The 15,070-nt window shown below is 38.8% G+C and overlaps 1 protein-coding gene across 1 annotated transcript in view; it reads right to left on the bottom strand.

Moving 5' to 3' along the window:
• Positions 1–8,190, bottom strand: part of LCT (lactase) — a 54,125-nt gene extending 45,935 nt beyond the window's left edge. The window contains exon 1 of the mRNA XM_030883056.2: positions 7,355–8,190. Within this exon, the coding sequence (XP_030738916.2) occupies positions 7,355–7,994 (640 nt within the window). The 5' untranslated portion in view covers positions 7,995–8,190. The remainder of the gene's footprint in view (positions 1–7,354) is intronic.
• Between the last annotated feature and the right edge of the window lie 6,880 nt (positions 8,191–15,070).

Here is a 15,070-nt window from a genome sequence, read left to right as displayed (position 1 = left end):
ATCAGAATCACCTGTCCTTCTCGTCAGCCCACTGGGGTGGGCCCAGGAGCAAGTGCCTTTTAACAAGCTTCCTGGGTGCTTCTGAGGCAGTGATGCTCAGACCACAACTCGAAACACGCTGCTGTGGACTTGGGATTCCTCAGTTGTTAGCAGTGCCATCTAACTCTTTGATGTGCATAAGTCTTTATCTCCTGCTGGATTGTGTGCTCCTTGAGGGGCAAACTTAAACATTTCTCTAGGCCCTCCAAACAGCAAGCTTAGGACTGGGTGCATAGGCAGGTGCTCAGACCTGTGCTTTGGAAACAGTAAACAAAAATTGAATGAAACCAGAGTTTGAGACTTAAACTATAAGACTATATGTCTGACTTCTCTCCTGCATCCAAATTCTGTACAGGAGAAAGATCTCCCCAGTCAATGAAACCACTATTAACAACCGCTGCCAACTATCAAAGTTCTTATTTTGATAAACATAATGGAACTTTGAAATCCCCTGAGAAGGGAATATCACTCAGAGACATTTAGTCCTCATTCTGATAAGATAAAGATATTTGCCAGTTATTCAGTGATTGTGCCCGATGGAGCCATTTCATATTCCACAGATTTCCATGCTTCAGTCTATCATCACATCAGCTCACATAGAACACATGTTCTCAGACTGTGCTGAACACTTTAAAATGTACAATTTAGTATTATCTCTGGATCAATGACATGACACAAGAGTACAGTTAATCCCTAAGCACAATTGACCCACAAATCACTTCTATTTGACTTTACAAGCTGTTTTTAGAATCAGAGTGAACTAATGTACCTGAAGTCCCAGAAATTCTCATATCATACAAAATAAACTTCCCGATATGGTTCCCAACCTGTTCCCAGTGCAAGCACAAACTATACTTCTTAAAATAATGTAAAATGCAGATTACTCAAAACTAGATTCTCATTCTAAGCTTGCAGTTTCATGTTTTCTTGGGAATGAAATGGGGGGTAATTGCTCTGGCTTAAGATAATTTATCTTGTAATTTTTGCTGGAGATGGTTAAAAGTCGGTATTCTTGTCTACAGAACTCAAAGTCAGTATTTGCTGTGGGTTGAGAATTAACTGTTTCAAGGCCATGTAGAAAAATCACTGCACAGCACTGTGTAAGTTCATGTCCCTCACAGGCATTAGTAGATTTCACTAAGGATAAGCTCAATTCTGTTTCCACCACAAAGGGAAGTTCTTCCTCCAAAAACCATTGCCGTTGTCCATTAAAAAATAGTCCCTTTCCGTTTGCTCCTTTCTCTTTTGCCCTAAATGCTTCAATAAAAGTAATACGGACAGTATTGAACTGCCAGTATCAATGCTTCAAGAGGTGGGTAGGGACTCAAGTGTTGCTGTAGATTGTGTCCCAGTGTTGTACAAGAGGTGGGTGCTATGTGCAACTCTACTCTTATGTGAGAGGGATGTTCACTCTCCTGCTCTCCCTCTGACTCTCTGCTAAGAACCTTCTTTTGTATCCTTCCCATGGTGCACATTAAAAACATCAATAGGAGGTTTATAATAACACATATAGAAAGATTAGAAAAGAACTTTTCAGAATTGTGGTAAAAATACATAACATAAAATTTACCATTAAAATTTTTTTAAGTGGCTTTAAATACATACACATTGCTGTGCAACTGTCACCACCATCTACCTCCCAAACTTTTCCATCATCTCAAGCTGAAACTCTGTGTCCATGATCAGTATCTCCCCCATTTCCCCCTCCTCCCAGCCTCTGGTAATCATTATTCTACTTTCTGTCTCTGTGAATTTGATCATTCTAGGTCCCTCACATAGGTGGAACCATACAATATTTGTCCTTTTGTGTCTGGCTTATTTCACTTAGCATAATGTCTTCAAGGTTCATCCATGCTGTAGCATGTGTCAGAATTTCATTTCTTTTTAACGCTGAATAATATTCAATTGTATGTATCTAGCATATTTTCTTTATCCATTCATCCTTGTCTCGGCATTTGGATTATTTCCATCTTTTGGCTATTGTGAATAATGCTGCTATGAAAATGGGTGTGCAAATATCTGTTCAAGTCCCTGCTTTCAATTCTTTTGGGTATATACCCACAAGTGCTAGATCATATGGTAATTTTATGTTTAATTTCTTGAGGAACTGCCACAGAGTTTTCCATAGTGGCTACACCGTTTACATACTGGCCAGCAATGCACAGGGTTATAATTTCTCTCTATCCTCACCAACACTTGGGATCTTCTGCTTTTTAAAAATAGTAGCCATTCTGGTGGCTGATGCACATAAGCAGGAGAATTAATCAATAAAATGTGGCTTAGTCCCACAATGGAATATCAGATAGCAGTGAAAAGAAGATATTATAGCTATATTCAACAATATGAATAAGTTTTTGAAACAGTTTTGTTGGAGAAAAAAGAAGTCCTAGAGGACTACAAAAAGTATAATACTCTTTCATGATGCTCAAAACCAAACCAATCAAAATTGAAAACTATATTGTTTAAGCACACATGCAGTTGGGATAGAAACTATATTTTTTAAAAAGTAATGGAATCTCAATGAGATACCATCAGAATGGCTAAAACAGAAAGGATGAAAATGCCAAACGTTGGTGAGGATGTGAGGCCACTGATATTCTCACACACGGCTAGTGGGAGTATAAAATGGAACAATTGCTTTGGGAAACTGGCAGTTTCTTAGAAAGTCAAATACATCTCTCCCCTGAAATCCAGCAATTCCACTCCTAGGTATTTATCCAAGAGAAATGAAAACATATGTCCATGCAAAAACTTGTACAAGAACGTTCATAGCAACTTATTTATAGGAGATAAAAACTGGAAATTGCACCAATGCCCCTCAATTGTGATACATCCATGATAGAACACCACTTAGAAGAAACAAGGAGCAAATTACTAATACAGCAACAAAATAATCTCACAAACATGCCAAATGAAAAAAGACAAACAAAAAAGTACATACTTATGATTCCATTCGTAACTATGCTGATAGAAGTCAGATCAGTGGTTGTTCCTTGGGTAGAGATTGATTAGGAAGGGATAAAATTGATCAGGAATGGGATTTTTGGAGGTGTTGGTTAATGTCTTATATCTTGATAAAGGTATGGGTTACATGGATGTATGGGTTTGTCAAAACTAATCAAAGTGTAAAATTAAGATCTATGCACTTCACTGTGTGTAAATCATACCCTGATAAAAAAATTCTTAGGAAAAAATCAGAACTGCATTTCACCTTGTTTATTTTCTAATCAGCAGTAAATGGGAGTTTAATTTTTTTTTTTTTTTTTTTTTTTTTGTGGTACGTGGGCCTCTCACTGCTGTGGCCTCTCCCATCGCGGAGCACAGGCTCCGGACAAACAGGCCCAGCGTCCATGGCTCACGGGCCCAGCCGCTCCGCGGCATGTGGGATCCTCCCGGACCGGGGCACGAACCTGTGTCCCCTGCATCAGCAGGCGGACTCTCAACCACTGCGCCACCAGGGAAGCTCGGGAATTTAATTTTTAAACATATTTTTAAAACATGGTGAATTTTGGGGGGCTACAATATATTTAGTAAAATCCCAATTTTTCTGTAATTAAATATTTTTATTCAAAACGTTTGACCTTGTACCTCCATTACGGACACCAAATGGGGAAGAGGGGAAAGCCATAGACTAATAAAAATGGATGGAATATTTAGCACAGTGGTAACCTGGGATGGGGTGGGGGAGAATGGGAGATGAGATAGGGAAGAATATACAAGTAGACATAAGTTGTGGTATGGTTTGTTTTGTTTTGTAAACCCTCAACCTTCCAATTAATTTTTTAACATTAAAAAACTGAGATATAATTCATATACCATAAAATTCATCGCTTTAAAGTATACAATTCAGTGGTCTTTAGTACATTTACAAAGCTGTGCAACCATCTCCACTAATTCCAGAACATTTTAGTAACCCAGGAAGAAATTATATAACCATTAGCAGTCACTTCCCATTCTCTCTTCTAGCCCCAGATATAGCTACTCTACTTTAGTGTCTCTATAGATTTGTCTACTCTGGATATTTAATATAAATGAAATCATATAATATGTGGTCTGAGACTGGCTGCTTTCACTTAGCATAATGTCTTCAAGGATTATCATGTTGTAGTACGAATCAGTACATCATTCCTTTCAAGGGCTGAGTAATACTCCATTGTACTGATATGCCACTTTTTGTTTATCCATCAATTGATGGACATTAGGGTTGTTTCCACTTTTGGTTATTACGAATAATACTGCTATGAACATTTGTGATGCGTTTTTGTCTGGACATTTGCTTTTATTTCTCTTGGATATATACCTAGGAGAGGAATTGTTGAGTCATATGGTAACTCTAAAATTTAACTTGAGGAACTGCCAAACTGATTTCCAAAGTGGCTGCACCATAATTCATTCCCACCAGCAAAGTATGAGTGTTCCAATTTCTCAGCATCATTGCCAACACTTGTTATTGTGTCTTTTTTTTAAAAAATAAATTTATTTACTTATTTATTTTTGGCTGCATTGGGTCTTCATTGCTGTGCACGGGCTTTCTCTGGTTGCAGCAAGTGGGGGCTACTCTTCGTTGCGGTGCACAGGCTTCTCATTGTGGTGGCTTCTCTTGGTGTGGAGCACGGGCTCTAGGTGCATGGGTTTCAGTAGTTGTGGCACGTAGGCTCAGTACTTGTGGCTCTTGAGCTCTAGAGCACAGGCTCAGTAGTTGTGGCACACAGGCTTAGTTGCTCTCCAGCATGTGAGATCTTCCTGGGCCAGGGCTGGAACTTGTGTCCCCTGCATTGGCAGGCAGATTCTGAACCACTGCGCCACCAGGGAAGTCCCTGTCTGTCTTTTTTATTACAGCCATCCTAATTGATGTGAAGTGGTGTAATATATATATTATATATATGTATTATATATTATATATAATTTTTTGCTGTTTTCTTACTCTTTAAAAAATTGAAGCATAATTGACCTACAACACTATGTTAGTTCCATGTGCACAACATAGTGATTCAATAATTCCGTGTTACAAAATCACCACAGTATTGTTATATTTTAATTGCTGGACTGAGTGGTCACTCCATGGGTGTTAGTTATTGTGTGGCTGAACCACACTGACTCTATTTTGTCAGCTCCACCTTAGGCCCACAGTCCTAACCCCTCCCTTCCTGTGTGACTGAGCTTTAGCCTACTCACAAGTAATGCACCCAAGCCAGATAAGTTTCCTATCAACTTTTACCCTTGTCTTCATCAGATACAAGAACTGGAAGAATGCTCTTTAGCTGACACAGATGGTTAATGGTCCTCAAGGAATAATGGTCATGAGACCCCCAAGGGGATGGAAAAACTTCCAGTCCCACTGGTGCAGATGTGCTTCTCCCTTAATAATCAGACTGCATTTTTAGCTTTGGCCCCTTTAAATTCCCTTGTGCCCCTTTTGGCAGTAAGGAATGCAGCTGCAAATGCTTCCAGATCACTGTTCACCCGATCTTACCCATATGTAAATTACCCACAATAAACTCCATAATTGCATTTTATGAAGTTGCCTGCTTCACTTTTTGGTCTCAAAGTTCCTTTTCAGTTTGGGGGATATTATTCAATATCCCCACCTTCAAAAAGTTATTTTGCTTTTAACCAACATATGTTGGTTAAAAGCGGCCATGGCTCACGGGCCCAGCCGCTCGGCGGCATGCGGGATCTTCCCGGAGCAGGGCACGAACCCGTGTCCCCTGCATTGGCAGGTGGACTCTCAACCACTGCGCCACCAGGGAAGCCCAACATAATTTTTAATAGTGAAAATTAAATAAACTTATATACAAAAATGAAAGAATATTTTAAACTCTATGATCCATTAATATAATGGGAACCTGTAACAACACTGAAAATCATGCTTTCAAAGAGCTTTTAATAAAATGAGAATATATTCATTAAATATGTTAAGTTTCAAAGGCAGAGTATACAAGTATGCAGATGTATTATATACTATGTATAAAAATATACATACAGTATATAATAAAAACCAGGAAGCATATATAATCCAAAATTGGTTCTCAAAATTGGTGTACCAATTTTTTGGTGTACCTAGCCTAGATTCACCTACGGAATTTATTAAAATCAATGTCCTGATTCCATCCGGGCCTACTGAATTGGAACCTTAAACTAGCCATGAAGCAGGAATACGGACAATTGTAAGCATGCTCTTCTCACTATCTGTCAGCATATTATTATTTTATCTTTGTATTTGTCTCCCCTGCTGGAATATAGGCTTCAACTAGAACATGTAACTCGCTTTGCATAAGAAAAAGGGGAGGCTCAGGAATTCCCTGGAGGTCCAGTGGTTAGGACTCTGGGCTTCCACTGCAGGGGGCATGGGTTTGATCCCTGGTCGGGGAACTGAGATCCCCCAAGCTGAGGGGCATGACCGAAACACACACACACACACACACACACACACACATAAAATAAAAATAAATAAATAAATAAAAGAAAACGGGGTGGATGAGAGGATGGGCAATCTTGAAATGGTAGGAAGAGTCAGGGATGCAGGACTGGAGAAAGGAGGACAGAAAGATAATCGGTGATAGTGCAGACTCAAGATTGAGCAAGGGGACTTCCCTGGCGGCGCAGTGGTTAAGAATCTGCCTGCCAATGCAAGGGACATGGGTTCGAGCCCTGGCCTGGGAAGATCCCACATGCCGCAGAGCAACTCAGCCCATGCGCTACAACTACTGAGCCTGCGCTCTAGAGCCCACAAGCCACAACTACTGAGCCCGCGTGCCACAACTACTGAAGCCTGCGCGCCTAGAGCCCGTGCTCCACAACGAGAAGCCACGACAATGAGAAGCCCGCGCACCACAACGAAGAGCAGCCCCCACTCACCACAACTAAAGAAAGCTTGTGCACAGCAACAAAGACCCAACACAGCCAAAAATAAATAAATAAATTTATTAAAAAAAAAAAAAAGATTGGGCAAGGGGGCTCAAAAGATATTTTTCAAAGGGAATGCTGGGCACTGTACAATGTAAACCACCCCTACCTACCTCCACCGGGAAATCTTCAGTACGGTATTAATTTCTCACTAATAAATAGATATGGGGGACTTTTTTTAGGCTGTGCTTTGTGGCATGCGGAATCTTACTTCCCCGACCAGGGATGCTTGAACCCATACCCCCTGCGGTGGAAGCTCGGAGTCTTAACCACTGGACTGCCAGGGAAGTCCCAAAGGGACTATTGGAGGTAAGTGGAAAGAAATGCTGAGTCCTGCTTTAAGGAGGGTGGAGGAAGGTGGGTAATGAAGGCTGCCGGTGGGTCAGCCACCTGGGTCATGTGTACTCACCTTGAGAAGCATATTTTTCATGGAAAATCTCATAGGCTTTTCTGTGGGCATCAGTGAGGATCTGGAGACGTGAAGATCTTGATTCCTGGTGGGGAAGCTCCATTATCACTTCCTCCAAGTCACTAAAAGTGAACCAGATCTCAACTAGGTCCCCAAAGGAGTGGAAGATGAAGGAGGCATAGTCAGCAAAGAGATCAGCAAAGGCCTCAGTTCTCTGGACGGTGCTGGCAGGAAGGGTCTGGTGGTGCAGGACCACCAGGGGCTGAAGCTGAGCACTCTTGAGGGCCTCAAGGAGTTGCCGGTAGCACTGCACTGTTTCCTTGTCTGGGTTCTTGGAGGTTCCTTCTGGGAGTAGCTGTGCCCACGGCAGAAATACTTTGTAATGAGTGATCATAATGGCACGAACACTGCTAAAGTACTCTGGCAGGAAAGAGGGCAGTGGCTGGTGACAAACATAAATTTCTTTGTCTCCTGTTACAAAGGGAGCATCCTGGTTTCCCAGTGGACCCCTCAGGTTGTGTAGCAAGTCGCTGGTTAGAGGACCAGCAGCTGAAATGAAGTTTCTATCAGATTCCCAGTCTAACCCCCAACAAGAAAAACTTAGGAGGACAATAAGGACTAAATGCCAGACTAGCTCCATCTTCAAGGAACTGTTAGGAGGTATGTGGAATACTTACTTTATAACTACAGTTGAGGTTGTAAAATATTAAGTGACTGTAAACACTTACTATGTAACTGGGTTATCTACGATAATAAAATCAGTATGTGATTCACCTATGTAACATCAAAAAAATTTAAAACTATAAGAGATAACACAAAAACCTCAAACTTCTCACACAATTTATGCCAAGGAACCTGGGAAGTGTCTGCAGAAAAAAAGTTCTCCACATTTTTTCTTACTTACAAATTATTTTAAAACTTATTTACATAGCAGAACAAAAGTGAGTTCCTCGCCAAACTTTTTTTCTCCTTTAAAAACATGTAGCGGGGGGGCTTCCCTGGTGGCGCAGTGGTTGAGAGTCCGCCTGCCAATACAGGGGACACGGGTTCGTGCCCTGGTCCGGGAAGATCCCACATGCCGCGGAGCGGCTGGGCCCATGCGCCATGGCCGCTGAGCCTGCGCATCTGGAATCTCTGCTCTGCAACGGGAGAGGCCACAACAGTGAGAGGCCCACATACCGAAAAAAAAACACACAAAAAAAAACATGTAGAGGGACTTCCCTGGTGGCGCAGTGGTTAAGAATCCGCCTGCCAATGCAGGGGACATGGGTGCGAGCCCTGGTCCGGGAAGATCCCACACACAGTGGAGCAACTGAGCCCGTGCGCCACAACTACTGAGCCTGTGCTCTAGAGCCCGTGAGCCACAACTACTGAGCCTGCGTGACACAACTACTGGAGTCCGCGCCTGGAGCCCTTGCTCCGCAAAAGAGAAGCCACCACAATAAGAAGCCTGCACACCACAATGAACAGTAGCCCCCACTCGCTGCAAGTAGAGAAAGCCTGCGCACAGCAACAAAGACCCAACGCAGCCAATAAAAAAAAAAAAAAAAAGTAGGGACTTCCTGGTGGTTCAGTGGTAAAGAATCCACTTTACAAGGCAGGGGACACGGGTTTGATCCCTTGTCAGGGAACTATGATCCCACATGCCACAGGGCAACTAAGCCTGCACGCCACAACTACTGAGCTCTTGCGCCCCGTCTAGAGCCCGTGTGCCACAAACTACAGAGCCCACGTGCCGTGGAGCCTGTGCACCACAACTAGAGAAGAGAAAAAACCTGCATGCCACAACTAGAGAGAAGCCTGGGAGCCGCAATGAAGACACCACGTGCCACAACAGAAGATCCTGCATGCCTCAGTGAAGATCCCAAGTGCCGCAACTAAGACCCCACGCAGCCAAAAATAAATAAATAAAAAATCTTAAAAATAAACAAAATAAAATAAAAATATGTAAGTAAATGATGAACACATTTTGTAAAAGATTCAAACAATACAGAAATATATATGAAAACTTACTAATTCCCCTCTTCCCTTCCCTTCATAGGGTAATCACTTTCAACACTGTGCTTCCTTCCAGTTTCCTTTCTCTGTACGTATTAATGGCTGTTCAGGAGTTGGAATGCCAGTGTTTAAATCTCATCTGGCGAAAGTTACTAAATTTCTCTGTGCCTGCTTCCTCACCTGTATAATGGTGACAGATAGGTTGTGAGATTTAAATGAGGTCATTCATTAGCATATTAAGAACAATGCAACTGAATGATAGCTATTATTACATATATATAATGCAAACATACATGTGTATAACATTTAAAATATATAATTTAACATATATGGAATTATGTCTTATGTAGCATTCCTCAGTTGTTTTTTATTTTCCTTCACTTAATAGTGCTTGGAGCTCTGTTTATACCAGAATATGTAGACCCACTTCTTTTTAACAGATGCATAGCATTCCACAGTAAGGTTGTACCATAGTTTAACCTCTTGCGTATTGAACACTGGTTGGTTCTTAATTTTAATATGTTGCAAATTAATATCTGTATCTTTAGTTATACATCTTTGTCCACATTTCTTTTCTTTAAGATAGATTCTTAGAAATTAAGTTGCTGACTCAATGGCATGCCCATTTGGAATTTTTATTGTAATCCAAAGTCTTCTAAAACAGGCTTCTTCAAATTTAAATCCTACCTACAGTTAGAAGTGTGTCTAAATCTCTCTGGTTTGCTCACACCTGTTATAAAACTCCATATTTTGGACACTTGTTTCTGTTTAGAGGGGTAGCTTTTCAGGTTAATTGGCTACTTGTTTTTCTTCTTTATATCCTTTGTACATTTTTATTAACTTATTATTGATATAAGAACTCTTAATAGAGTTTGGATATCATGTATTAAAATGTGATAGAAAAAAAATTTCTCTCTAGTGTTAGTTTTAAAATTTGGTTTATAGTGTCCTTCAAAGTACATTACTTGGTACCATATTTTTGAAAGCTTGTGTGAAATGTATTATTTAATATTCTTGTTTCTAATCTTTAGATCTTTAGCCCATCTTGAATTTTAACTTTGTTTGTGCTGTGTGGTAGGTTTATCAATTTCTAATGGGTTATTGAATAGGCCATTCTCTCCCCACTATTTGAAATGCCAACTATCAGAAATGAAATATCTATCTAGACATATGTGTTTCTAGACTTTCTACTCCTTGTCTATCTATTCCTGTGCCAGTACCACAGTATTTCAATTTTTATACCTGTGTAGCGTAGTACTTTTCACTTTATGATAGGACATGGCCTCTTCTATCATTCTTTTTCCTAGAATTGTCTTGTTAATGTATATATATATTCATTTTAATAGAAAGTTTTATTTCACTTAGTGGAATTTTCAAGGTGGCCCTGACAGCTTCATATAAATGTATCATTTTTCAGATTCCTGTGTTTATAATCATTGTTATCTCTCTAAAAGCATATTATATTAATTATAGAAATATTAAATAAATGCATTCTCATAAATATCCCCAAAATTTAGATAATAGTTCCATTTGCCTTATACCTAATCCCAGCTACTTCCTAAAAAGTATTCACCATTTATTACATGTGTATGTACATAAAGAATATACTTTTACCTAACAAGTTTACAAAATAAGAGGTACTATAATGTGAGTATTGATCTACAACTGGTATTTTTACCATATAGCACAACTTGGAGATCTTCACATTGTGCAAATATTGATATATCTTATTCTTTTTGAAAGCTGCACTTTGTGACCTTGCATAATCATTAATTTGTTGATTAGGTTTTAGGTTATTTTCCATTTTCAGTGTCACAATGTCACAATGAATGTCATTGTATATGCCTTTTTCTATACATATATAGGTTATTTCTTCAGGGAAAATATTGAAGAGTACAATTGCTGGGTAATAGGGTAGTCAGTTATATTTTAACTTCTAATGGTACTGACAAATTTTTCCCTAAAAGGAGTGTCCCGATTTATACTCCTACCAGTAGTGCATTACAACATCAAATTCCAGACAAACCCACCAATGCTATTACAATATTATCAAATTATTAGTGTGTTTATAATTTTGAATGATTTTTAAAATTGATTTGTATCAGCTCTGTATCCATTTTGGGAAATAATCTTTTTCCCATTATAAACTGAGAAAATATATAGCTATTGAAACATATATATAGTATATTCTTCTCATCTGCAGCTTATTTTTCCTGGACATTAATCCTTTCTCTCGTATATAGGTTGAGAAAACATTTTCCCAATCTGTAGCTCTGGTTTTTAATTTTTAAACTTTGGTGTAGTCAAATTTATTAATTTTTTTCCTTATGGCATCTCTGCTTATACATAGTTTTAAAAAGCCTCTTCTACAAAGTTGTAAGAAAAGCTTGTATTTTTCCTTTTTAAAATTAATTTTTAAAAATTGATACAATTGACATATAACATTATATTTGTTCCAGGTGTACAACATGATTGTATACACTGCACACATATCACCACAATAAATCTAGTTAACATATCCATCACCACACATAGATACAAATTTTTTTCTTGTGTGTGGTGAGAACGTTTAAGATCTACTCTCTTAGCAACTTTCAAATAGAGTGTTATTAACTATAGTCACCATGGTGTACATTACATCTCCATGACATTTATTTTGTAACTGTAAGTTTGTACCTTTTGACCACTTTCACCCATTTCACCCACCTACCACCTCCACCTCTGGCAACCACCAATCTAGCCTTTGTACCTATGAGTTCATTTTTTATTTTATTAAAAATATTTTTTTAGGGACTTCCCTGGTAGTCCAGTGGTAAAGAATACACCTTCCAATGAAGGGACACGGGTTTGATCCCTGGTCGGGGAACTAAGATCTCACATGCTGCAGGGGAACTAAGCCCACATGCCACAACTACTGAGCTCACGCACCTCAACATGAGAGCCTGCATGCCGCAAACTACACAGCCCATACACCCTGGAGCCTTCACGCCACAATTAGACAGAGAAAACCCGCACACCACAACTAGAGAGAAGCCTGTGCACTACAACTAGAGAAGCCCATGTGTCACAACGAAAAGATCCCGCATGCTGCAGCTAAGACCCAACATAGCCAAAAAAATAAAATGAATAAATTAAAGTTACTCTAAAAATGTTTTAGATTCCACACAGATTATACACTATTTGTCTTTCTGTCTTATTTCATTTAGCATAATGCCCTCCAGTTTCATCCATGTTGTCACAAATGACAAGATTTCCTTCTTTTTAGGGCTGAATAATACTTGATTGTACATATATATACATTTTATGCATTCTTCCATCAGTGAACACTTAGGTTGCTTCCATGTCTTGGCTATTGTAAATAATGTGGCAATGAACATGAGGGTGCATCAATCTTTTTGAGTTAGCTTTTTCATTTTCTTCAGATAAATACCTAGAAGTGGAATTACTGGATTTATATGGTAGTTGTATTTTTAGTTTTTTGGGAAACCTCTATGTTTTCCATAGAGGCTCTCACCAATATTATACAAGAGTTCTCTTTTCTCCACATCCTTGCCAACGCTTGTTATTTTTTGCCTTTTTCATAATAGCCTTTCTCATGGGTGTAATGTAATAGCTCATTGTGGTTTTGACTTTCATTTCCCTGATGATTAGTTATGTTGAGCACCTTTTCATGTATGTTGGCAATCTGAATATCTTCTTTGGAAAAATGCCTATTCAGATTGTCTGCCCATTTTAGATGGTTATCTTGTATAAATTCTTTACATACTTTGGATATTAAGCCCTTATCAGATACAGTATTTGCAAATATCTTCTCCCATTCTTTTTCATTTGACTGATGGTTTTCTTTGCTGTGCAGAAGCTTTTTAGTTTGTTGTAGCCCTATTTATTTATTTTTGCTTTTGTTGCCTTTGCTTTAGCGTCAAATCCAAAAAATCATTGCCAAGATTGATATCAAGGAACCTACCACCTGTGTTTTCTTCTAGGAAGTTTATGATTTCAGGTTTAATCTCCAACTCTTTAATCCATATTAACTTTTGTGTATGGTGTAAGGTAGTGATCTAGTTTTCCCAACACCATTTATTTAAGAGACCGTCTTTCCCTATCGTATATTTTTGGTTCCTTTGTTGTAAATTAACTGACTATATATACATGGGTTTATTTCTAGGTTCTCTATTCTGTCCTACTGATCTATACGTATGTTTTAATGTCAATACCATAATGTTTTAATTACTATACCTTTGTAATACAGCTTGAAATCAGGAAGCATGATACCTCTAGCTTTATTCTTTCTCAACACTGCTTTGGCTATTCTGGGTCTTTTGTGGTTCCATACAAGTCTTAGGATTGTCTGTTCTATTTCTGTGAAAAATGCCATGGAAATTTTGATAGAGATTGCACTGAATGTGTAGGTTCCTCTGGATAGTATGGGCATTTTAACAATATTAATTCTTCCAATCTGTAAGCACGGAATATCTTTCCATTTATCTGTGTCTTCTTCAATTTCTTTCACCACGCTTATAGTTTTCAGTGTACAGGTCTTTTACCTCCTTGGTTAAATTTATCCCTAGGTATGTTTTTTCTTACTATGCAACTGTAAATGGGATTATTTCCTTAATTTCTTTTTCTGGTAGTTTTTATTAGTGTATAGAAATGCAGATTTTTGCATATTGATTTAGTATGCTGCAATTTTGCTGAATTCATTGATCAATTCTAAGTTTTTTGGTGGAGTCTTTAGGGTTTTCTATATGCAACATCATGTCATCTGCAAATAGTGACAATTTTACTTCTCCTTAATTTCGATGCCTTTCTTTCCTAGCTCTGGCTAGGATTCCAATACTATATTGAATAAGAGGTGAGAGCAGGCACCCTTGTCTCATCCCCAAGAGTATGATTAGCTGTGGGCTTGCCATTTATGGCCTTTATTTTTAATATTTGGCCATGCTGGGTCTTAGTTGTGGCACATGGAATCTTTGTTGCCGTGTGCAGGATCCATTTTTAGTTGTGGCATGCAGGATCTAGTTCCCCGACCAGGGATCGAACCCGGGCCCCCTGCAATGGGAGCACAGAGTCTTAACCAGGGGACCACCAGGAAAGTCTCTATGGCCTTTATTATGTTGAGGTACTTTCTCTCTATATTCAATTTGTTGACAGTTTTTTAAAATCATAAATGGATGTTGAATTTTACCAAATGCTTTTTTTTCCCCATCTACGGAGAGGACCATGATTTTTATCCTTTTTTGTTAAACTGGTGTAATACACTGATTTTCAGATGTTGAATCATCCTTGCATCCTGGAATAATCCCACTTGATCATGTTGTATGGTCATTTTAACATACTGTTGAAGTTTTGTTAAGGATTTTTGCATCTATTTTGTACATCAGGGATATTGGCCTATAATTTTCTTTTCTTTAGGTGTCCTTGTCTGGCTTTGGTATCAGGGTAATGCTGGTTTCATAAAATGAATTTGGAAGTGGTTCCTCCTCTTTGATTTTTTGGAAGTGTTTGAGAAGGACTGGTATTAATTCTTTAAATGTTTGGTAGAAGTCATCAGTGAAGCCATATGGTCCTGGACTTTTGTTGGGAGGTTTTTGATTATTGATTCAATCTCCTCACTACTAACCAGACTACTCACATTTCACATTTCATCATGATTCAATCTTGGTAGGTATGTTTCTAGCAGTCCACTTCTAGGCTATCCAATTTGTTGGCCAACAATCA

This window comes from Globicephala melas, chromosome 7 (assembly GCF_963455315.2).
Source record: "Globicephala melas chromosome 7, mGloMel1.2, whole genome shotgun sequence".
Lineage (NCBI taxonomy): Eukaryota > Metazoa > Chordata > Mammalia > Artiodactyla > Delphinidae > Globicephala > Globicephala melas.
Note: the sequence above shows the minus strand (reverse complement) of the source record. Positions and strands in the feature narration are given on the sequence as shown.